At 35.6% G+C, this 24,377-nt stretch overlaps 2 protein-coding genes across 2 annotated transcripts; both read left to right on the top strand.

Moving 5' to 3' along the window:
* The first annotated feature begins 1,283 nt into the window (after positions 1-1,283).
* LOC121256338 (delta(3,5)-Delta(2,4)-dienoyl-CoA isomerase, peroxisomal-like) lies at positions 1,284-3,296 on the top strand. Its single transcript, XM_041157105.1, has 2 exons — positions 1,284-1,914; positions 2,785-3,296. Exons 1-2 carry the CDS (start codon positions 1,284-1,286, stop codon positions 2,973-2,975), a joined length of 822 nt encoding a protein of 273 aa, XP_041013039.1. The 3' UTR covers positions 2,976-3,296.
* A 7,679-nt stretch (positions 3,297-10,975) lies between these two features.
* LOC121255609 (NAC domain-containing protein 83) lies at positions 10,976-12,948 on the top strand. The gene is made up of 3 exons (XM_041156003.1): positions 10,976-11,680; positions 11,954-12,240; positions 12,419-12,948. The coding sequence occupies exons 1-3, from the start codon at positions 11,500-11,502 to the stop codon at positions 12,716-12,718; spliced, it is 768 nt and encodes a 255-aa protein (XP_041011937.1). The 5' UTR covers positions 10,976-11,499; the 3' UTR covers positions 12,719-12,948.
* The last annotated feature ends 11,429 nt before the right edge of the window (positions 12,949-24,377 follow it).

Raw genomic sequence — 24,377 nt, 5'->3', positions numbered from 1 at the left:
TATTATTAATATTTTTCGATTTAAAAAAATTGAATTATTTATTATGTTTTATATGAAAATTTGATAAAATTATAATAATTAGATGAAATTGAATTGAAATAAATTAAGACTGCGTTTGGATGTTGAGCTAAGTTCAGCTGAGTTGAGTTCTTTATGAATAGTAGTGAGTTAAGTAGTGGTGAGAGTTATGTGGGACCCATTTAAACTAAGTTTAAAATGTGTTTGGATGTTAAGACGAGTTTAATATTTTTTATGGGAAATTGAAAAGTTTGTAGGTCTCACGTATAAAAATGTTTTTAAGTTGAAAAAAGTTGTGGGTTTTACGTATAAGAAGGTTTTGAGTTTGGATGAGTTTAATAATTTGAGAGTTGAGTGTTTGGATGTTAGACTCAGTTTAAAGTTAAATTGAACTCAGCTGAGCTCAACTAAATTTGGAAACCAAACGCAGCCTAAAAGGATTTGTATCCAAACCTCACCTAAATAATTTTAAGTAATAATATACACAACACATTGTACAACATATTACACTACAATATTATAAAATAAGAATATTTTTATCAAATGATGTTATTTTTATAAGATATTTTATAAAAATATCCCTCATTTAAAACATAATTATATAAAATATTATGAAAAATGTTTTGTGTAATTCATTTTCCAATAATTTTTTCTTTCTTCTCTTGTTGATTTTGACCTTCTGAGAGCATTGGTAATGAACTAACCAAATGTCAATGCAAGTCCAAACTTTAGCTAGATGTGAGAAAAAGCCTCCACATTAGACTAGCCAATAGTCCAAAGCTTAAGACTTAAGTTATAGTAAATCTTAAGTCCTCTCCAAACATGAATAGGTATTATTCACAATAAAAAGTAATATTTTATTATTTCATCGCTTCCCTCTTTCTTTGAATGATAAAACATGCATGGCATGTACTGGTAAAATTTTTTATTTATTTTACTGATTGCGAATATTAATAGAATAGACATATTATTTTTACAAAATATGACGATCTAGAAAATATATAAATTGTATTTACAAAAATAAAAATATTATATTATATTATTATTTTAATTTTAAAATAGTTAGTTTAATATAAATTTATTTAGTTAAAAATTAATACTATAACTAAAAGTTGATTAAATTTTAGACTTGAGCCGTATTACCTTTCTGTAAATTCGTGATTTTTCCGGTGGGCTAATGGGTCCCCATATAGTTACTCCAATTTTCCTTCGTTTACCTCTCCATCGTCTCGAACAGAGAATTAGCTTGTAGTAAACGCACAACAATGGAGCAATTTAAAACCCTAGAAATGGTCCGGAAGACTCCAAACTCACAAGTCTTCTATCTCTACCTAAACCGCCCATCCCGTGGAAATGCTCTCTCCGTTGACTCCTTCTCCGAGTTCCCCAGAGCCCTGGCCGCCCTCAATCGGAACCCAGACGTCAACGTCGTCGTCCTATCGGGCGCCGGCAAACACTTCTGCGCCGGTATCGACCTCACAGCCCTGGCTTCCATCACCTCCCTATCAGGGGATCGCGGCCGTTCTGGAGAGAAGCTTCGGCGAGATATCAAATTCCTACAGGACTCTATCACCGCGATCGAGCGGTGCCGGAAGCCGGTTATCGCTGCTGTCCACGGGGCGTGTATCGGCGCTGGCATTGACATCGTGACCGCCTGCGACATAAGATATTGCACGGAGGACGTGTTCTTCTCGGTGAAGGAGGTGGACTTGGCAATTACCGCCGACCTTGGAACGCTTCAGAGATTGCCCGCTATCGTCGGGTACGGTAACGCAATGGAGTTATCACTGTCGGGTCGGAGGTTCTCGGGTCCCGAGGCAAAGGAGTTGGGCCTGGTATCTAAAACATTTTGCTCCAAGGATGAAATGGACAAAGAAGTCGGACTTTTAGCCGAGGGTAATCTTGCCTTTTCGAGGCATCTTTTTTTTCATCTTCTGACACTATGATATATCTTGCCTTTGTTTTGCCAATTCTAAGTTTTGGGTGTCAACTCGTTATATTTATAGAAAAATTAAGGTAATAATATTCTTTTATTATTGTGTGACCCATTTTAATAGTGTGTTGGACGTACAAATAGAGCCAGTTTTCTATTTTTAAAAAAATAAAATAAAAAACTAAGACAAATGGTCAGGTAATTTTTTTGAAGAGACTAGAATTATTTAGAGGTTAGGATTCGTTTGGATGTTGAACTGAGTTAAGTTGAGTTAAATTGAGATGAAAAAATATTGTTAGAATATTATTTTTTAATATTATTATTATTTTAGAATTTAAAAAAGTTGAATTATTTATTATATTTTGTATTAGAATTTGAAAAAATTAGAATAATGAGTTGAGATAAGTTTATCATCCAAACGAAGCCGACTTGTTGTATAATTTTTTGTCACTAAACAAAAATAAATTTTTGGATTGGAGAAAAAAATAAAAATAAAAATCTAAATTTTTTAGAAGTGGGATGAATAGCCTAGGAAGCATGAAAAAATTTGGCCGGGGCCCTCGAGTCATTGGCATCTTCACTAGTCTAACTAGACAGCATGAACGTCTGGGATTCAAAATTCCCAGAGTTTTGAATTCTCCCAAGCATGAAGATTGGGGAACAATAAACTTGAGCTGCAAAGAGGATGGAATTTACCATATGTTTATGGATAATGGCATAGATATATATATTGGCAATTCAAAATATTTGTCTAGAGTTCCTTGAGTCGGCATTAAATCTCTTTTTTTCCTCTAGTTTTTATAAATAGAGAGGAAAATGGTTGTGGCTTGCAGGAATTGCTTCCAAGTCTCCCCTAGCTGTCACAGGGACAAAAGCAGTGCTACTTAGAAGCAGGGAGCTGAGTTTGGATCAAGGGTTGGATTATGTTGCCACTTGGAACTCTGCTATGCTGGTGTCCGACGATCTGAAGGAGGCAGTCTCCGCACAGACTCAAAAAAGAAAGCCTGTTTTCGCCAAGCTCTGATGCTGCATGCAACACCTTGCATTTCACTGTCCAACACTTAATGGGTTTGTTTCATTCAGATTGGAAGGTGGCTTTCTTCTCGATCGATTCCTTCTTCTCCTCCTCCCATAATCCAAGCTCGGATAAGGAAGAGATAAGAGGGCCCCGTGCCCCATCATGGAGAATGTGGTCAGATTGCCATCTCATTTGTTGTTGTATTATTGTCTATAAAACTTATTTTATTGCATCGTGTTTCTCAGGACAAATTAAACCTTGGGATGTCTAAATTAAGGTGCTGTCTGCAGGATAAGTGGATAACAACCATAGACATGTTTCTGCAAATGAGCAAGAGAATCCCAAAGACGAAAGTATTAGGATTTTGTGTGTGTGTTAATTATCTCCTCATTGGATCAGTCCAAAGCTATATGTTGAAGAATTCAACTAGCGTTCATGATAGATAGTTATAAAATCAGTTAACGAAACACAACTAGTGTTGGACTTGAAGGGAAGTCTGAAAAAAAAAAGATTATTATCTCAATTTCTCTTTGTTTGTACATTAATACTACAATATATGCACAAGCAGGGTTACTTCCCGAAGACTATTGAATATGAAAGCAATCATCCGGTTATTTCTCATTTTCTCATTGGGTAATGCCTTATGATCATCTTCTGAAAATATGGATTTATCTCTTGAGATTTCAAGGGGGTGTCTTAACCTTAGAGATTTCCTTCGTGATTTCGTTTTGTGAGAATGACCCTCATTTAAATCTCCCAAAGCTTTCACAAAAAGAACGTACGGTAAAAAAAATCCAAAATGACTCGAATGCTACTAAAGGGCCACTACACAACGATATACAGGCCCAGAAAAAACTATCCTGGGGTTCTTAACCTGATCTGTAGACCTGGTCCAGTAGGCATGACTCAACCAACAGCCCAAGTCTGGAGGCTTCTCTTTGTCAAATCGGATGCAAAACTAAACCATCAAATTAGCAATGAAAATCATCCTTGAAAAAACCATAAACTGACATTTTCCCCAAACCCTAAACAAAAATCTCAAAATACTCATGGGCATTACGTACTAGTTGATTTACTGAGCTAATCTAAGGAATCGAAACTTTTCCAACCATATCTACATATATATATATACATATATATATATATATATATTTACGTGGGATGATTATCACAAAAAGTGAGTGATTGATATAACGTGGGGGAAAATCTACAGTACTTAGTCATAGCTCCTTAAATAAAAGCTTTAATTGAAGTGATATCAGATAATATTATTACGTCCTCAGAGTCCTCCCGCCCTAGATATTCTCTCTCCAACGCTAGATTATATATACATGTGTGAGCGCGCGCTGCAGGTATTGCCAATTTTGAACCAGTCACCTGAGGGTTTGTCGTTGATATGTGCCAGGCTTACAAGTATTATTGATAAACCATGTAATGTGGAAACAAATTAACACGCCAATATAAATATATATATATATATATATATATAGTAAAAAACGAAAGCATAAGATTCCATGTTAATTTGGCGGTAGCTCTTACACAATGACACTTAGGAAAATGCTGATCCAAGAGCCCCTAGAAAAAGGAATAAAGTTAGAAAGACGATGAAATTTGCTTGTAAAGACAGGAATGATCTGTCCCTTGTAAGCTTCGTAGAACGAGAGAGTTAAGAGTTTAAAGACGGTACGTACGTAGGTAGGTTGGAATGTGTGTGGGAGTGATGATATCAAGCGGGCTACTTCGGTTCACATGCCCAAATGACAAACCCCCATTTTTTTGTTGTTACTTTGATGGGCTTTTTGAGGAAGTTTCTCTCTCTCTCAAGTACTGTGCCGAGGCATAGAGATTCCTATCCACCAAATACTGAAAGCAACTTTTCTAGTTTTGACAGTTAATAAAACATGCAGCTCATGGCGATTTACACGGAGGAAAGGTACGTTTCATGTACCACCATACGTACAAGTAATGTAATATATCGGGGGAACATGATGTCGATTAACACTGCTTTGAAAATTCTACATGATTTCTTCATCGAGTAATTGGGATTTATAAGGACCCATCCAACTTGTAGCAGTAAGTAGTAATATTCAACCATCTAATCACCAGATATATAGAAATTAATAAAAACCCAACCCCATGCATGCACCTTACTTTCCAATAACTCCATCCACTAGTACTACTCCATATTATTATTACAGTTTCTGCAATTGTGTATGTGTGTGTATATATATACACACACACACACAGAATTACTTTTTGGATGGTTTATAGCAAGTTGCTGGGGCGGACCCGACAGGTAGCCAATTGGGTGGAACCCAAATGTTGCAACCTTATTGCCATCCTAAGGTCTGTACGTCTGATTCAAGCTTACGTAGTCAAGTAGAATTGGGCAAAGATCATATCTTCGATTCTTCGGTCTCTATTATGTTTTAAAGTCATACAACTTTTCGTTGCCCATCAGTACTGAAGAAAGACAGCTCTAGCAATTATTTATTTATTTATTATTTATTACTTTTTTAAAGAAAGGAGGACAACACCTCCGATTTTTATTGGGAAAACTTCTTTTGTGGTGGAAGAATATCGTGGACAGCTCTAGCCTCTGTTTAATTGTTTTTATTATTTTTATTTCTTTTATGATCTTTATTATTTGATGCTTGCATGTATATATATATATATATATATATATATATATATATTCTCTTGGAAATATTATGGCAGGCATGTATATATGTTGACAAAATTGTAGCTTCAAAATGAAGAAATGGTCTCTCAAATTGATCTTCTCAATGGAAAAAAGAAAAGTAATGAAAGTCATATGCATCATCTAATAAGGATTAACTGGGTCAACTTTGAAATCTATGGCGTTTTTTTAATATCTCCACTCTTGTTCTAGAAAACAGCTCTCATTGTGTTTAAAGATTTGCATATTTAATACGTTTGAGTATAAATCAGTACATAATTAATTAATTAGATCTGCATGATATTGATGATCAATCCTTGCATGACATATTTTATTAATCTATTTTTCCTGGAAAACATGAGCTAATTAAATGGAGTATCGAGTTTCCAGCACCCCCCATAAATTAAAATCTATCCAAGTGTTCCACCTAAACTTGCATTATTAACAAAACCTAATTAAAGTGGCTGAAATGAGGACACCAGCCCCTTTAACACATGGAAAATGATGATGATGGATGAAAGAAAAGGGGTATGATACATTTATGATTGACTGAAAGGACGGAGCACTATTTCTTCTTCAACATCAATCTCCCTTTTACCGTTTGCACCTCTTTTGAGTTTATAATTAACAGAAATAATTAGCAAACAATGTTCCAGCTGGTTCCCATAATTATTATCCAATAGCCTTAATTTTTTTTTTAAAAAAATCGTTTCAATATTCGAAGAACAAACAAATGCAGTCAATCATTCAAATTGTTCTTAGATTTATTTTTATTTTTATTTTTATTTTTATTTTTTTTTAAAGTCAATATTCTCATAAGAGATGTCCAATGATCTTTCCCTTGCCAAAGAAAAACAAAAGATAACATCTACTGTTTCTGCATATAATTAATATCCACATGATGACTGACTGTAAGGCTTTCTTTTCCTTCCAAGTATAAACTTTTCATTATTGTTGTTACAAAACGAAAACAGGAGTAAATGTCAGAGTCCTTTAAAGCTCTCTCTCTCTCTCTCTCTCTACAAGTTAGTGAGAACATGTTCAGTAGGTATATGTGTGATCCAATCTGATGTTATTTTTGGATGCTTCAAAGGAGGGCAACCCCAAGAAAAGTTAATTAATTAAGAACAAAAAGTCCCAAAAAAAGAAAAGAAGAGTAAAAAGATGAGAGGAGGGAAGAAGAAGGAAACCCAAATGAAACGAAGCCAGAAAACCAAAACCAAAACCAAAGGGGGGATCAAAAGGGGTATGTATTGCTAGATCGATCATAAGAAGCACAAAGACATTTTCCACTGAAAAACATACTTTACTCAAAACGCAATAATTGCAGCCTTTGACGTTTCCCTCTTGCTCCTTAAAACCCTCTTCAACACCCACACGCAAACTTCTTTGACCCCTCCAAACAAACAAAAGAAAAAAAATAAATATATATATATATATATATATATATATATATATAAAGCTAAGAAATTAATAAAGAAAGGAAGGAAAAGGTAATGAAAATCATGGCCGCAATTTGGCTTACGAAAGCCCACAACTTTTTCTCTCCATAGAAAATATATATGGAATAGAAGAATTATAATGCATTATGCAAGTGGGTTGAGAGCAATTGCTTGTGGGAATCTCACATCCTTTTACAATACACATGATTTTCTTTCTGTGTCTGTCTCTGTGTCTGTCTGTCTCTTTTCCTATTCAGTCTTCTCAATTTTTTTTAAATTATTCGTGGAAAATTAGTGTTTCCCTTCTCCCTACGGAATCAGGCTTCTTCAATTGTCAATGTTTGAGGCTCCGGTTTAACTAACATCTCAACCGTCCCACGTTATTCCCACTTCACTTTTTTTAAATTCCACAACCATCCCTCCTCATATTTCTTTTAGAACTACTCCAATTCTAATAAATATACTCCATCCGCCTTCTCCATTTTATTTCTTATTTATGTTACAATATAAATGTATATATTAGTCTACTTACGGTCTCCAATTAGAGACTGCTCATGTAAGCTCATACAATTATATTTAAAAAAAAATTAAAATTATAATAATATTTTTTTTTAAAATAATTTTTTTCTCTTTTTACCATCATTTATCAGTGGGACTACACACGTAGTCTCCCCCACTCATGACTATAAATAGAATTTTTCTTAATTTATTTACGTTATGTATTTATTAATTTTGAGTGCATCACGCGTGAGATGGGAGTGCATCAATGACATGGGATCCAATAACTCCATGTTTGCTAATTTATTGTGTAAATCATGTGAATGTTCAATTAGCTTTATTCTTCCCTTTTTTTTTGGAAACATGAATTGTTCAATTACTAAGGTTATGTTCGGAATACAAACTCACAATATCAATCTATCTCAAATTAATCATTGATGAGACCTATTATTTTTTTAACTTTCTATACAAAATTAAACTCATCTCAACTTATTTTATACATTTAAACACATATCTCAATCTATTATTAAAAATATTACTATTCACAAATTAACTCAGATTATCTCATTAAAACAACCTCATTTTTAAGTTTTTAAGTTTAGACAGGTGTGTGCGCGCGTGCATATATATATATATATATATATATTGAAGGGGTGACGAAGATAATTTTCTACATTAAATTGAAAATAAATGCAGCATTAATGATAGGCCAACTCAAAAATAAATTTTGAACCTCTTATTATTTTGTGCATGAGTATTCTACGGTATTAAAGAAAATCATACCATTAGTATAAATTAATAAATTGTACATATATAGGGGGTCTCCTAATTAGATGTCAATTAACATTTGAGATTGTTCAATGTTTTATATTTTAACTCATGATCATCTAGAAATTAAATATCTGTCAAATAAGATGTCTGCAATTTAAGGCCCCGTTTAGATAATGAAATAAGATGATATGATTTTAAATGAAAATTGAATAAAATATTGTTAAAATATTATTTTTTTAATATTATTATTGATTTTAAATTTGAAAAAGTTGAATTATGTATTACATTTTATTTAGAAATTTAAAAAAATTGTAAAGATAATATGAGATGAGATGAAATTATTTTTATATCGAAACGGGACATAATGAGCTCAAGCCTCATGGAAACGTAATCATGTTTTATTTTAGCGGACATTATATTAAGTTTAATCCATGGGGAAAATATTATATTAATGAAAACCAGAACAAAAAATTATATTATGATGCGACGCAATATATATATATATATATTATTGGATGCAAATGTAAAAACAGTAGCAAAAAGTATAGCAATAATTTTTTGGAATTAGACGTTTTGCGATATTTAATTGAAAGGGGTCAGGAATTTGAAAATTGAAAGTTGCTAGCTTGTTGTCCCAATAACACTCATTTTGAGCTAGTTGGCTTGGTTTGGTCTGGAATCTTCCATTGCTTAAAGGAACCGATAATCACAAATTCACAATAAGTACTAGGGGCTACGGCGTAAATAACATGATGGTAAATAATAGACTTAATCTCATCATGATTTAAATATATAAAACCCAAGATCCTATAATTGCGAAATTATTTAATTAGTAGGCGAGTTTCTTGACCCCCAAAAAGCAACCAATATTGCATTCACAAAATCAGTAAAGATGAAAATGTCTCTATTTCATAAGTCTCTTCGTAATGTCTGTCTGTTCAGAATCTATTTTACATTAGTGTAAATATGAAGTCACATTAATTTATTTGGGTTTTAGTGATAGAAATTTATTGAATGGTTATTAGTATAATTAAAATTTTATTATATAGATTAAAACCAAAATTAATATCTATGGTGTCTTCCCCATCCACTATTTCATAATTATCTATTTATTTACCAATCTATCCCTCCCTAATCGACCAATTCAAAAATTTATACCATTAGTTTTTGCAAATTGTGATGCCAAATGCCAATGGCTACAATCACTTATATTTATGAAGAACATCTCATGCATTGTCAATGTCAAGGACCCCAACCCCAAATTCCCATCCCAATCTCCATGAATTTTCTCCTTTTTTTATTTATCACCATCACATTAAAACAATATCAAATGTAAAAAAAAAAAAAAAAAAAAAAGCATCATCTTTTCAATTGTGAATATTTATGAAGAAAATTATATCTATATTTTTTTTACTTGATCTAGATATTGAGAGATGGACACCTTCTTGTATTACTATTGAAACTAAACTCATCTCAACTCATCATTATAATTTTTTTAAATTTCAATATAAAATATAATAAACAATTCAATTTTTTTAAATCTTAAAATAATAATAATATTAAAAAATAATATTCTAATAATATTTTATCATCTCAACTTAACTTAATTCAATTTAATTCAACATCAAAACACAGCCATATTGAGATGTTAAAAAAGTCATTTGGATAAGGAATCTTTCATCATTTCTGTGAATATTAGCGAAAGGAAAAGTGTCCAGCTCTATTACTTTTGCACTATTTTTTAAGACTTTTAACAGTTAGGTAGTTCAATAGAGAGAGCAGCCGCAGGCATGCCGCATTTTTATGTTTTAACCAACGAAAACGTTGGAGGGAGAGAGGCCAAAGAGAAGAGATTGTTCCCCCTCATGTGAGCACCTTCAAAGGGTATATTTGTATATTCACACATGCCGTTCAAAGGCACCGGTAAACTCCAGCTGTAAGCATATGGCATAAGGACCCTACAGGCTACAACCATGCAACCCATTAGCGGGTAACATCGAAATGACGATTATATCCATCAACTTTTTCTCCAAAATAAAACAAAAAACGACTAAATATCAAATTATATTTCTTTATATAATTTTAGGCAAGTGAATTAATTCTCCTTATACCATTTCTTTTATTCGAATAAATATTTTGAACAATACTATATATTCAATAAATATGATAAGATCCAGAGATTTTATACTGTCCTAAAATCTGAACAGTAACTTCAGATGCCCAAATCTGCCTCCACCTATTATTTTAAAAGACACATGACTAAGATCTAATTACATTTCATAGACCCTATAACATTATGAGCAATTAATTTGTTAAATATTTAATAAATATCATAGGATCTATCCATTTTCACTCGCTATGAAATATGAATAGTAATTAAATAAAAATTGAAAATTCATCTGAATTGCATAATAAACGACGCTTTAAAAAGGTAAAACAAATTAATTGTTTTTGTGTTAAAAAAAATGTTGTCTTTTGGTAAGGAAGGAAAATAAAATTAATAGTAGAGGAGAGAGAGAGAGAGCTCCGGTGATTCCCACACACAACACAAAGGTCGAAGACCACTAGGCATGTTTTTTAGAAGTATTCGGGTTTGGGTTTCGTTTGCATAAGAAACTCCAACCTCTTTCGTGGACAACCAAATGAAACTCTTTAGACGTTTGTTAAAATAGCGTCGAAGGTAAGGAGTTTGAGTCTCGTTTACGCCAAATGGGTCGTCCTATTCCCTTCCTTCTTCTCCTTCTCCTCCTCTTACCTTTTTTCTCTCAACACCCATTACTATAAAAGAAACACACCACCACTCTTCCCTCTCAAACACAACCCCCCCATCCCACCACGATCCTTTCTTTATTGCCCCTGTATCTCTCCCTCTTTTTTTTTTTCCTTTCTTTTTCCCGTTGATTTCCTTTCTTGTTATTCCACATATATATGCATATCTTCATCAAGAAGGGGCTATATTTAAGAGGTCTGCATGAGTTGCTTGCTTGCTTGCTTGAGTTGTAGCCAGCTAGCTAGCTCAGTTGTTTAAGGCGGGTTCTGGGGACAAAGGGCCTGAGTTTGTTTTCAAAATAGCAAGCTGAGCTGAGCTGAGCTGAGCTGAGCTTTTGGGTTTGAGAGAGGTATATAAAAACAAGATAAGATGGAGAAGCTCAACTTTGTTAAGAATGGTGTGCTGAGACTGCCTCCTGGATTTCGTTTCCATCCCACAGATGAAGAGCTTGTTGTTCAATACTTGAAGCGCAAGGTTTTGTCCTGCCCCTTGCCTGCCTCCATCATCCCTGAAGTTGATGTCTGCAAGTATGACCCTTGGGATTTGCCAGGTTGGTTTACATGATACACACAATTTATCAAAACTTTTGCAGCTGCAATTCTTTCTTTTACTTTTTGAAGGGGGAGGGGGGTTGCAGTTGTGTAAGTTTTATAAAATATTTACCCAATCGCAGAACATATTGAGCTCGGTTCTCATATATCACCAATCTACAAAAACATATGACTGCAAAATCAATGCCTTGCAACGTTTTTAGGAGTAGCGGTTTCTTTCGTTTGTATTTTTTTCCCAATTTTTCTGATTCACGAAGCTTCTGGGGGTTCAGGTGATTTGGAGCAAGAGAGGTACTTCTTCAGCACTAGGGAAGCCAAGTATCCCAATGGGAACCGATCCAACAGAGCCACCGGCGCCGGTTACTGGAAGGCCACTGGAATCGACAAGCAAATTGTAACTTCAAGGGGCAACCAAGTTGTGGGGATGAAGAAAACTCTGGTTTTTTATAGAGGAAAGCCTCCACGTGGCTCTAGAACTGATTGGATCATGCATGAATACCGCTTTGTTAATGCTGAAACCACAGCCGCCAATGCCCCACAAAAGAAGAACTCAACCGAGGTGAGTTCTTATTTCTATTACATTTTTCCCAATTCAGAACACCAAATTTATGCAAATTTCAACAAACCCACGTCAAAAAAACATGCCCAAATTATGCTCCGTAAACTACCAGCATTGGCCATGTAGATTATCCTAAATTTTTTAGTAAAGGTAACGATTTTATCTCAATCTTCTGCAGAGCCTTGCGGTTCCAATGGACAATTGGGTTCTGTGCCGCATATTTTTGAAGAAAAGAAGCTCTAAAAACGATGACGAAAACGTACAATTCGGGAACGACAAAGCTGCCCGGAAACTCGGGGTTACCGGGCCTGTTTTCTATGACTTCATGACAAAGGACAAGACGGACTTGAATCTTGCCCCTGCTTCATCCTCTTCTGGCTCAAGCGGAGTCACAGAGGTCTCGTCCAATGAGTCGGATCATGATCACGAAGAAAGCAGTAGTTGCAATAGTCTTCCTTTTTTTAGAAGAAAACCATAACAAAGCTATGTAATCTTCTTAGGCGTTCTTAATCTGTACCAGTAATTGGGCTTCTGATTCCCTAATCAGAATAACCATCTCCGAAATCCGATCTTGGGTCATGAAGTTTCGTGTCTCTTGTATGTTACTATCGCCATTTTCAGTAGAGTAACCAAGAAACAATCAAACCGGCATCAACTTGTCATTGGCAATATGGTTACTATGTAGTGAAATTCCCTAAGTTTCAACAATATTGCGGTGTTTTGATCTTATTTGCATTTGAACAAAGTTTCTCACGAACACATTATAAACTGACATTGTTAAAGCACACCATGCAAAGGTACACCTCTTTATCGAAAGGCAAATGAATTTTGAGTATAATTGAATGAGAGTAAAGAAAAGACGGAAAGAGGGAGGAAATTAAGAGAGGGAAAGGGAAGGCATATGCATGTATTGTAATGATAACTTTGTCAAAAGAGAACCAACTCTTGGGAGAACAAGAATGAGAACATGATCTTTGTTAGATCAGCTTCGCACGTGGTTCCATTCTCCCTTTAGGGAAAGGCAAAACCTCTTTAAAGATCAAATTCCCTAACCCTTTGTGTCCAAATGGAACGAATCTCCAAAAAATAAGAGTCTGTCTCCAAAGTCCAATAATATCACGTCCTTCATAAATATACCAATCTATTTCTTTGGAAAAATGGCCGACTCTTGTTCACAGAAACAGACGTCCTGATCAAAATTCACACAATTTTATAGATGCTCTCCAATCTGGGCATTGAAAAATGGCTGATTCTTGTTCTTGTTCTTGTTCAAAGACACGGACATCATGAAAGCTATTTTCCACAACATTTGTTGCGTTTGTCTTGCTCTTATACCAGTACAAGGAACCAGCAGAGTAGGTAAATTGCTGCTGTGGGGAATCAAAATTAACTAAAAATTTGAATCTACAAGACCAGTAGGTGAAAATTAAGAGACTTGAAAATATGAGATGGGGGGTCCCAGCTGGCTTTGAAAACTAATCCAATGGCGTTGGATTCTTTCAAGTACATGATTCTTTGCACCTTCCTGTAAGTTTGCGTAAACAATGGTACAACATGGCAAGCAATCAAAGACAGGGCATTGGTCCGCACCCTCAGAGAAGTATAGGATCATACAAAGCATATGATTTTTTTAAGATTCCCGATATGGTGAATGTCATGTGGACCCAATTCTGCTATGTTTTTCGTTATTGAATTTTTCGGACAATAAACAGCCAATATCTGCATGGCATAGAGATTCTCCATCTTCCAGCCATATATACTGCAACTTTGACCTGAATTAACTGTGCAAAATACTGGTGTTGAGAATGAAAGGGTGGAGAATGAGGTAAGAGAAGACGAGGAGAGTGAATTCTAAATCCAATTCAATGCTTGCAAGTAACCTAGCTAGGTATTTATAAATTACTATCATCAAATTTTCTTGAGAACATGCACTTCACCAACGAAACCCCAATCTATATATATATATTTTTTTAATTTCTTCGTGAAGTAATGCCCTTAACATTTCTTAATATAAAAAAACTAAAATTAAGTACATATTGTCGTGGACGTGTCCGCATGCATGGGCCATTAGCCGGCTATAGTTGACTCACCCAATCATCGGTATATAAATTAGGGTGAAAATACAAGATGATCATCCCATACTTATTAATCTATCAATGTAGGTCCAAATAAATTAAATCAATTATAATAATAATTAAAAAAAGATAATTAATTCAGGCAATTTGTAAAATATGGTGGGACAAAGGGTGGAAGTTAGGTTGTCCCCGCACTCAAACAAGGATGATATCATTGTGAAAAATAGGTTAAAAGGGAAGGACACAAACCCCACAAGAGAGTGCCAAGTGGACAGCGGGCAGACAAAGGACGGCATGTAGGAAAGGAAACCTTGTCAGTTTGATTAGTTTTGTATTATCGAGCTCATTGAGTTGTTTTCCTATTAATTATATTACATAACAGGGAAAGAGTGATTAAAATTTTGAATAAGATAAGGAAAAATATTGCCGACCAGAGGTCCAGAGTTTCTTGTGACAGTGGTATAGAGAATCCATCTAAGGCTGTTGGAGTTCTTCACGTCACCCTTTTCTATATAAATTTCATTTTCGTGAGAGACCCAAGATGTGAGAGAGAGAGAGAGAGAGAGAGAGAGAGAGTTGAGTTGTGGATTGCTGACTGGGGCTACATATTTTGTCAATCACGTGGGCAGCCCGTCATGGGAGACCACGCACTCGCAGGATCAACTTTAGTAGGCTCACCTGATTAGGTCAATCACATAAAAGAAACCCCTACCTGTGTAGAAATGGGTGATGGCAATGTGGGGTCAGTATCAAAGATGTGCAGTTTTGACATCTTCTGTAAACATTTTTGCCTTACAGGCATGGAACGGAAGGGAAAAGGAAAGCCAATGAATTATCAATTATGTTGACCGGTTCCCAAAGCCAACCTACTTTTTTATATGTGGTTTTGTTTGCGCAAAATCAATATTTAAAAAAAAAAAAAAAAAACCTTGCTTAGTATCTCTGCAACAAAGACGTCTCCATTTCTTTAACCACATTAATTCCAAATTTCCATTAATATGGTCTGATCAAATATGAATATATAAGGTTGTGGGCCATGATTGTAATTGAAGGTTTTCACTCTCTCCCTCTACACCAACCAGATGGGTATGCCTGTCAATCTTAATCATCCATTTCACACAGCTGCAAGGTATCCAAAGACTTACAAAGTTAAAAGAATCTCTCTCTCAGTCTCTCTCAAATGAGAATTATGAACTAAACATCTGAGTAGTTTATTATTTATTATTTTATTATTATTTTTTATTACTATTTAATATTCTATCATTATTTTTTTACTATTAATCATATAATATCTAAAATCACCTCACTAACTAAAAGTAACCTAAAACCTCATTTTTTTCCGTAGATGAGATGAGTTGATATTAAAATTAAAAATTGAATAAAATATTGTTAGAATATTTTTTTTAATATTTTTTATTTTAGAATTTGAAAAAGTTAAATTATTTATTTTATTTTATATGAAAATTTTAAAAAAATTATAATAATTAGATAAAATGAGATGAGATAAAAATAATTGTGAAAAGAAACTAAGCCTAAAATAATAGCCAAACTCGGGCCAAAAAATCCAAAAACCAATAAATTGTCCCGACAGTTGAAATAAATGGGCGGGGGAAAATGTTAAATGATATTGGGACAGCTGCCTCCCAAGGTGCCCCCACACACACACACACACACACACTGAAGGATTAGAAATTTAGAACTCTGAGCTCAGAAACAGTTGGATGCATGGACGGCAACAACCTGCATTATTGTGGGGTTGTGATTTCTTGCCCTATGCGCTATATTTGTAAATAGCTCATTTCCAAGGAAACGCAACAGATGAAACAAAAGAACTGCAACATGCACAAACATGTCAAAATTCTCAAGCCGCGGAAGTCACATTTTATGCTTAATGACAAAAGTACACATTAGACGAACATACGAACAACTTATTTTCTAGAAAGGGCCCACGCGTGAGAACGTCATGTGAGAGTTGCGTGTAAAAGGGCAAACTTCACCAAGAGTGGCAAAAGGATTTCCCTTGAAATAATTACTGTAGATATTACTGCTATATACAATTCTTGACAATTAAAAGTTATTTATATTCAGATATTTTGGATGTGAAAATTAGTCACCTGGGTATATATAGAAGGGGAGTAGGGAGGGATTTTTCAACCTTTCTTTCGGTGGTTTTCGTATCTACATGTCTATCCAACCACATTTTTCTTCAACAAACAACAAAAAGGACCACCTCGTCGTACAAGTATTATCCTTTCTATGACCATTGATTAAGATTCCCCGTGAGAGAAATTAAAAAATCTCATCAGCCCTTCAGCTTGGGAGGGGACGTTTTCCTCTGTAGTTAAAGGCCAGCAGAAACGTCTATGAAACATCTAGGCTTTGCACGGGGCACGAAACCTCTAAATTCAAACAATCACATGGAAGCAAAGTTACATTACAATTGACACCGAATAACATACTTCCACTGTCAAAAAACCAGCAGTTTGACCAGTAAGTTCATAGTCAAAATGATCATGCTGGTTTAGATATTGAGATAAAATAAAAAAATACGAGATAGTTTTAGATGAATTAAATAAAATATTATTTATTGTTTTGAGATTTGAAAAAATTGAATTGTTTATTATATTTTGTATAGAAATTTGAAAAAATTGTAATGATGAGATGAAATGAAATGGATTGAGTGTTTCTCTATCCAAACGGAGTCCTAGTCTTCCCACCAATCTTACACTTGGCTCCCGAACAGAAAATGTGACTCATTTGTGATTTACACAGTAAGAAAGGGCTTCTACTGCTCTCAGTATCGCACTCATGATCATTGACACACAAATATTGGGTATACAGCTAGACAGATACAAAACTGGTAAACCTCAAATCTTTTATGCCCACCGTAGACAATGAAGTTTTAGATATTGTTATTGACCATCTGACGTTCGTTAAGAAGTTGCCAAGCCAAAGATCATACAACAAGTAAAGTTCATAGTGTGATAAAAAGTAAGTAATAACCATGAAATTATATCATAGAGACATGACTGTATAAAAGTTTAATATTATGGAGTGATCAAAATGGCAGTCACTCAATAACTAATATTATAGAGTGATCAAAACAGCGGTCATCATTAATATCCAGCTAAAGTTTCATGCTACACTTCAAATGAAAAGAAAAACTGCACTATGAAGCCAAGAATCACAAAAGTACTCCTTTCAGGCTTTCCTAGTGTTCTTACTCATTTTGTCAACGGACTTAGCTGCTCCTGATGTCTTTCTCACTAGCTATATCAGTACCAGCCCCTGAAGTTTTTGAAGGAGGTGGTTCAGAACATGCCCTCAGGACAGCCCCATTCTGAAGGACAGAAAAAAAGAGTCATCTCTGGGACTTTAGGTGTTGACAATGTCCAACTACCCATCCCTAAATACAATCGGGACCTTAGGTGTTCAACCCATTACTTGAACACCGCCCAAAAAAAACAACCATGTTGGCTGCCTTTATTCATGAGCAAAGTAAAGATGCAACTCAACTACAATCAACATCATAATTTTTTTTTATAGGAAAAATGAAATTTTATTGATAAAAGAAAATATGCGTAGCCCAAGTACAAAGGAAGTATAAAAAGAGAACACCTAGATACAAGTTAGTAACTAGTAATGGATGCTACAATCAACACCATAATTAAGAGTTGCAAAGACAATATATGCACATGAATGGCATTATATAAAATTATTAGATTATTCATTCATTCAATAATTATGGAAAAGTATCGGGCCAGTAACACTTTTAATAATCTCGTACATAAGTTTGTTGGAGACAAAAATTTGAAGTGCTAGCAAAAATGCAAAGGTGACAATTTAGCATGCGCTTACCTCTCAGATGAGATACTCATTTATACAAAATGAGTCTTTTTTTTATAAGTACTACTCAGATGAGTCTTTTTTTTTTCAGTACCTCTCAGATGAGTCTATAAATTGTAAGTTCTCATTTTGTACAAATCAGATGGCAAATACAGATAAATTTGAGCTGGACTGCACTCTGGCATATTCAAATTCATAGACCAGGTACTTCAGTTGGTGGATTTTAATTCACAAACTTAGGATGCCACATTGATGCTAAGCAGCTAGCAATGGCAGAAAAGGCTTTCTTATGTATATCATGTTAAATCAGATGAGCGGTGGCACACAATAGTTTTGTCTACCCAGCATCATTTTCTTATGTATATCATGTTAAATCAGGTGAGTCATTTTTATAAGTACCTCTCAGATGAGAGTCTTTAAATTGTAAGTTCTTGTTTTGTACAAATCGGATGGCAAATACAGATAAATTTGAGCTGGACAGCACTCTGGCATATTCGAATCCATAGACCAGGAACTTCAGTTGGTGAACTTTAATTCACAAACTTAGGATGCCACATTGATGCTAAGCAGCTAGCAATGGCAGAAAAGGCTTTCTTATGTATATCATGTTAAATCAGATGAGCGGCGGCACACAATAGTTTTGTCTACCCAGCATCATTTGTCCCCATTGATACGATCAAGTTCCATAGTAATCAAAACAATTTCATTTATGCTTGTATCAGACAGTTTTTTTATAGAGAGCATCCAAAAAAGTTTAAATTATTGAACGCATCAAGGTACTTGAGCAGGGGAGGTTGACCTACACCAACTAAGGCCCATAAGGGTGACAGAAACTTAATGGAGACCACCTAACATTAATCCAACCCAGCTTATAACAAATATGCAACCGTAAATCTATCCAAGAAAAGTATCACAAACTGGCAATAAAAGCGAAAGTTAATTTTGTTTTCTCCCTAAGATGTTAGTGAGCCTCTTTAACATCTGTTTCCAATGTTTAAGCCCATATACGTATGGCCTTCCCCTACTAATCCCTTAACTAAAGTAACACTAATCTAAATTCCCACAATCCACCTTCTTACCACTTTCGAGGATAGAGATACCTACAATATCTATTTAAAAAAGTTCGATGTTCCTGATGCAATATTTAGTACAGTCCATTTGTATGTGGCCTTATTTTTTTTATATATGCAAAGTCAGTTCAATTCATAAAAGGAGCAAAAAAGGTCATTATTTTTCATTTAGATAAATTCACACCACATCCTATAGATTATATCAGTAAAAGAGTGGAACTTTCATCTAACAGTACAAAACACATGATGTAATATAAAAACAAACACTGATTTTCTTTGATAATTCCACTAAGATGAAGCGACACTTATGGTATATGTTATTCCTTTATATCATTAAATTTGTGGCACAAGATTTCTAAAAAGACCATCTGCAAACCACTACATCTACAACAGTAAGGAATCCACGAATTTGAAACTAGTGTTCACAATTTCCTGGTTTCTTTTTCTAGTTCCTAATTTGTAACTAGGTGTAATCTTTTGTATATTTCCTGTATTCTTGGACTATGCCTATTTACTTGATTCAATAAAATTTCATTTCTCACTAATCAATAAAAAAATTTAATCAATCCACAAATTCACAACCATGACATTCTGTGTTAGAAAAATATTCCTACCTGCCATATTAAAAAGAATTAACCTAGCTCTTGAAAACCTTATATGTATGTGAGCAATATTTTTCTTCATCTGCTTGTTTTGCAGTATGACATTTAATTTTTATTTTTTTTTTATAAGTAGTATGACATTTAAGTTCTTAACTCTCCATTAGTCTTCCCTCATCTTTATACCTTCAAATATTAACGATCCACGTTATTTTCACACTATCCCACATCGACATACTTGTTTCAGAAATGAAAGCAGAATTGTTCTATATTTCCAATTGTTTTTTGTTAAGTAATAATTCTTCATTAAAAAGTGCAAAAGAAGCACACAGGAAGATTACAAAAGATACGCCTATCTAATAGAAGATTAAGATAAAGAAATTTATGTAGATTTAGCCCATTAAATTCTATTGAAGTATAGTGAAACATATTTATATTTCCAAATTCCACACTCCATACACAATTCTACGAGTTCTAAAACTCTGAAGCTGTCTGACTTCTACTTCTAAGTAAATTTGGAATAGGACATGGCTAGAAAATTGAATGGAACAATATATTTAATCATTAAAAGTATCACAGCTGACATAATCACAAATTGCAACGTTCTGCCTGATTTGTTTTCGGCACATGAGCTGAGTTAAGATTAGAGTTGAAAAATGAATAAGATCAGAGTATCATTTCCTATTTGATCCCTTTGAATTCCATATTCGAAGCTGCGATCGGATCTATTCATTAAAAAGAATCGATTCAATACATTTATTATGTACCCACAGGTGTTATATTGGATTTGAATCAGATTTCGGATCAATCTATATTGATTGACTGCCTCCATTATGTTGTTGTATTTTGAGATTTGAAAAAATTTGAATTGTTTATTTCATTTTGTGTGGTAATTACTGAAAGTTGTGATGATTAGATGAAATGAGATGAGTTGAGAAGTGTTGTGAAAACAAACGAAGCTTTATACACGCGCGAAATATTTCTAACAAATATCAAATATAGCACCCAAAGAAAATGAAGAAAGAATATGAACAAGTTAAATAAGCAACAGAAAAATGTTCAAGCATCAGACCATCAACTCTTACTTGAATCAGAACAATAAAGCCCTAATACAATTTGGAGAGGGAGTACTACCTGCCAAACGCGGAGGAGGCGCTTCTTGGCGTTGGCTTTGCGAGTAGGGGTGAGCTTAATTCGCTTCCAAACCAGACCTCCAGAGTCGTGCTTCTTCACTATCTCCATCACCCTCGTCCCCAGAACGCACCCCCCATCGGTCTTCCACTCTCTCTGACAGAGTCTGAATCTCTCTCTCCGTCTCTCCGTCTGGCCTAGTCACTCTCAAAACTGTGTAGTTTCACGTTTCAACCAAGTGTAACAACAAAAGCGGCACCGTTTCCAGATCCCTCGAGAGTTTAGACTATTGCTGGGCTAAACCATGTCATGATGCGTTTTATGGGCCCAGGTATCAGTGGGCTTCAATAGATCGGAATAGGGCTTAATAATGGGGCCGGGTATGATATTTCTCATGGAATTAGAGGTGTATGCTCTTTGTTAAGAGAAAAATGCTATTTACAACCGCCCGTGCAACCGTCGGGTAGTCACCACATCATAATGAAACGGTTTGTTTTATTTAAAGTTTGTTAGGTGACTCAACAAACTTCTTCATTTCTCAAAATAGGACTGTACTCACACCCTCCGCTCGACGGCCTGGTTTGGACGATGACGACAACTCCTTCAACTTACTGCAACCCATCACTTGATGTCGACTTCCTCATTCGATGGCTTTCGTTCTTCAAACCAAAAAAACCCGTCACTCTAAGCTGGCTAGGTCACTAGTATCCTCGTAATTCCTTTTGTGGAAACCTTGGAACGAGCATGATTTTCAAAGACTCTGAGGTTGTTTGAGCATTTGTGATTTTGGATTGGGATTGGAAGTGTTGTGATTTGGGTTTTATTTTTGTGTGTCATTTCTAAGAGGTGTAAATCGGTCCAGTCCGGTCTGGGGGGATGGATTGAAATTTCGGTCCATCATTTTCCCTGAACCGAACCGAACATCCCTAGGGACCGGACTACATCGGTAACTATCAGTCCGACCCAATTATTTTTACTTTTTTCCTTCTTTTTTTAAATAAATTAATAAAAAAAATGATTTAAAATGCTAGATTAAAATTAAGTGAATTATTAATGTAGATTATATAACTAACTCAATAACAAATTATTTTATATGGTCAATGATAATAAATTAAATGAAAATTAAATTCATAACTTATATAATTACTATACAATTAGTTAATTGATATTATACATTAGTTAATTGATAGAATATTAATTTGTTAATAACATATTTAAAATTTTATATTTTTAATGGTGATATGTAAGGGGATTTTCCCCACTGCACAAAACCCACTGGGCCTCAGCCCAATGCCTGGCCCGAGGGCCCCCAGGCTCGTGCAAGGGGCGGAACATCTACCAAGGAGGAGCGTCAAATAGTTGACAAGATAGATAAGCCTGACAGTCTATGGTCGCCTTTAGAACCCAGAGACTTGCATAGGGCACAGCGGGAAATGCGGAGGGCCCTCGATTCATCTGCAACAGACTATCCACGGCAAATATAGACTAGACATGAAGTCAAAAAATACGCCGCATTAATGGCACTACTACCGAGTTATACGCCACATTTATGGAGTTGTCACAAAACAGCGCTGCATTAAAAAAGGTCTGACAACAGAAACAAAAAGTAAGGCACGGACTTTGTGGAGACAAAAACGATTTATCCCCTCCCAAACACATGGTATAAATAGCCAGCTCTAGATACGAAAAAGCTCTTTGATCCCTAAACTGCTTTACTTATTTACAAACTTCCAATAATATTTATTGACTGGCATCGGAGGTTACCCGACCCCAAGGCCTCTCTCTCCAAGTTGCATTTTTCTCAATCTTTTGCAGGTTCGTTTCCAAAGACTTGAGTTGTCGTAACTTGGCCCAAAGGTATACGAAACACGACGTTAATAGTGGTGCCGTATGTAGGATCTTTATAGATCTTGCGTGTACTTCGCTCACATGAGATAACCCGTTCCAAGCAACTCAGAAGCTTACCAGGACTACCAGAGGCATGGAAGTAAGCCAGACAGAGAACCAAGTATAAGGGAATGAGAAGGACGCAATAGAAGGAAGCCATACACGCGCTGGCGAGGCGATACATCCGGCAGAGAATGCCAACACCTTGCCGCCAGCTCCAGACCGTGCAAAGGTCATAAGCGAGGTTCGAGATGAGTAGGAACTCCGCAAGACAGAGCCAATCGGACCGTTGGATCTTGTTACTCTTCACCTAGATCAACCAGAAGCCAAGGTGACAATTAGCAGCAATATGGCATTTGAAGCCCGAAGCGCCATGCGGCAACTTCTCGCTAAGCAGCAAGATGTGTTCTTATGGAGTCATGGAGATATGCCCGGAATAGCCCCCAAGATTATACAGCACAACCTAAGTGTAGACCCAAAGGCTAAAGAAGTGAGGTAGAAGCGGTAAAGCGTCAACGAAGAATGCTGCCATAGCAGATGAGGTGGACCAACTTCTAAGTGCGGAATTCATTCAAGAAGCTCACTACCCAGAGTGGCTGTCTAATGTAGTGCTTGTAAAGAAGGTCTAGCGGCAAATGGAGAATGTGCTTTGACTTCACTGACCTCAACAAAGCTTGTTCGAAAGATAGTTTCCTGCTTCCTTACATCGACCTCATTGTCGACTCAACAACAGATCATCGCATGGTCAACTTCATGGATGCCTACCTTGAATATAATCGAATCCGTATGAACCTTGAAAACGAAGAGAAAACTTCGTTCATCACTGATTGAGGCTTGTATTGCTATACGGCGATGCCCTTTGGGCTTAAGAATGCAAGGGTCACCTACCAGTGGTTGGTCAACCGTTTGTTCAAAGGCCAGACATGAAGAAACATGGAGGTCAACGTAGACGACCTGTTGTTCAAAAGTAGAACCTTAGAACAACACTTAAATGACTTGAGGGAGGTCTTTGTGATACTACGACAGTACAAAATAAACTGACAACCTCGAGAAGGTCTAGGGAAGTTCCTAGGGTTCATGGTGTCCGAGTGCGGTATCGAAGCCAACCTCAAGAAGGTCTAGGCGAATAACGGCCCTCAATAGGTTCGTCTAGAGATCAACTGACAGATGCCTACCTTTTTTTCAAGGTCTTACGGAAAGCGAAGGCATGGAACGATGAGTGTGACTAGGAGTTCGAAACCCTTAAAAAGTACCTCACATGCCCACCGCTCCTCAGCCAACCCCGGTGCGGAGAAACGCTGACCCTGTACTTGGCGGTCTCCCTTTAGGCCGATTCCTTAGCGTTGGTGCACGAAGAAGAATGAGTCCAAAGGCCAGTTTACTACATCAGCCGAACGTATCGGGCGGCCGAGGGCAGGTACCCCTGTATAGAACAATTAGCCTTTGCGCTAGTAGTAACTATGTGCAAGCTGCGTCCATACTTCCAGGCTCACCCAGTCGGGGTCCTCACAAAGACCCCTCTAAAGAAA

Source organism: Juglans microcarpa x Juglans regia, chromosome 3D (genome assembly GCF_004785595.1).
Source record: "Juglans microcarpa x Juglans regia isolate MS1-56 chromosome 3D, Jm3101_v1.0, whole genome shotgun sequence".
Taxonomy (NCBI): Eukaryota; Viridiplantae; Streptophyta; class Magnoliopsida; order Fagales; family Juglandaceae; genus Juglans; species Juglans microcarpa x Juglans regia.
This window is presented reverse-complemented; position numbering and strand designations above follow the sequence as displayed.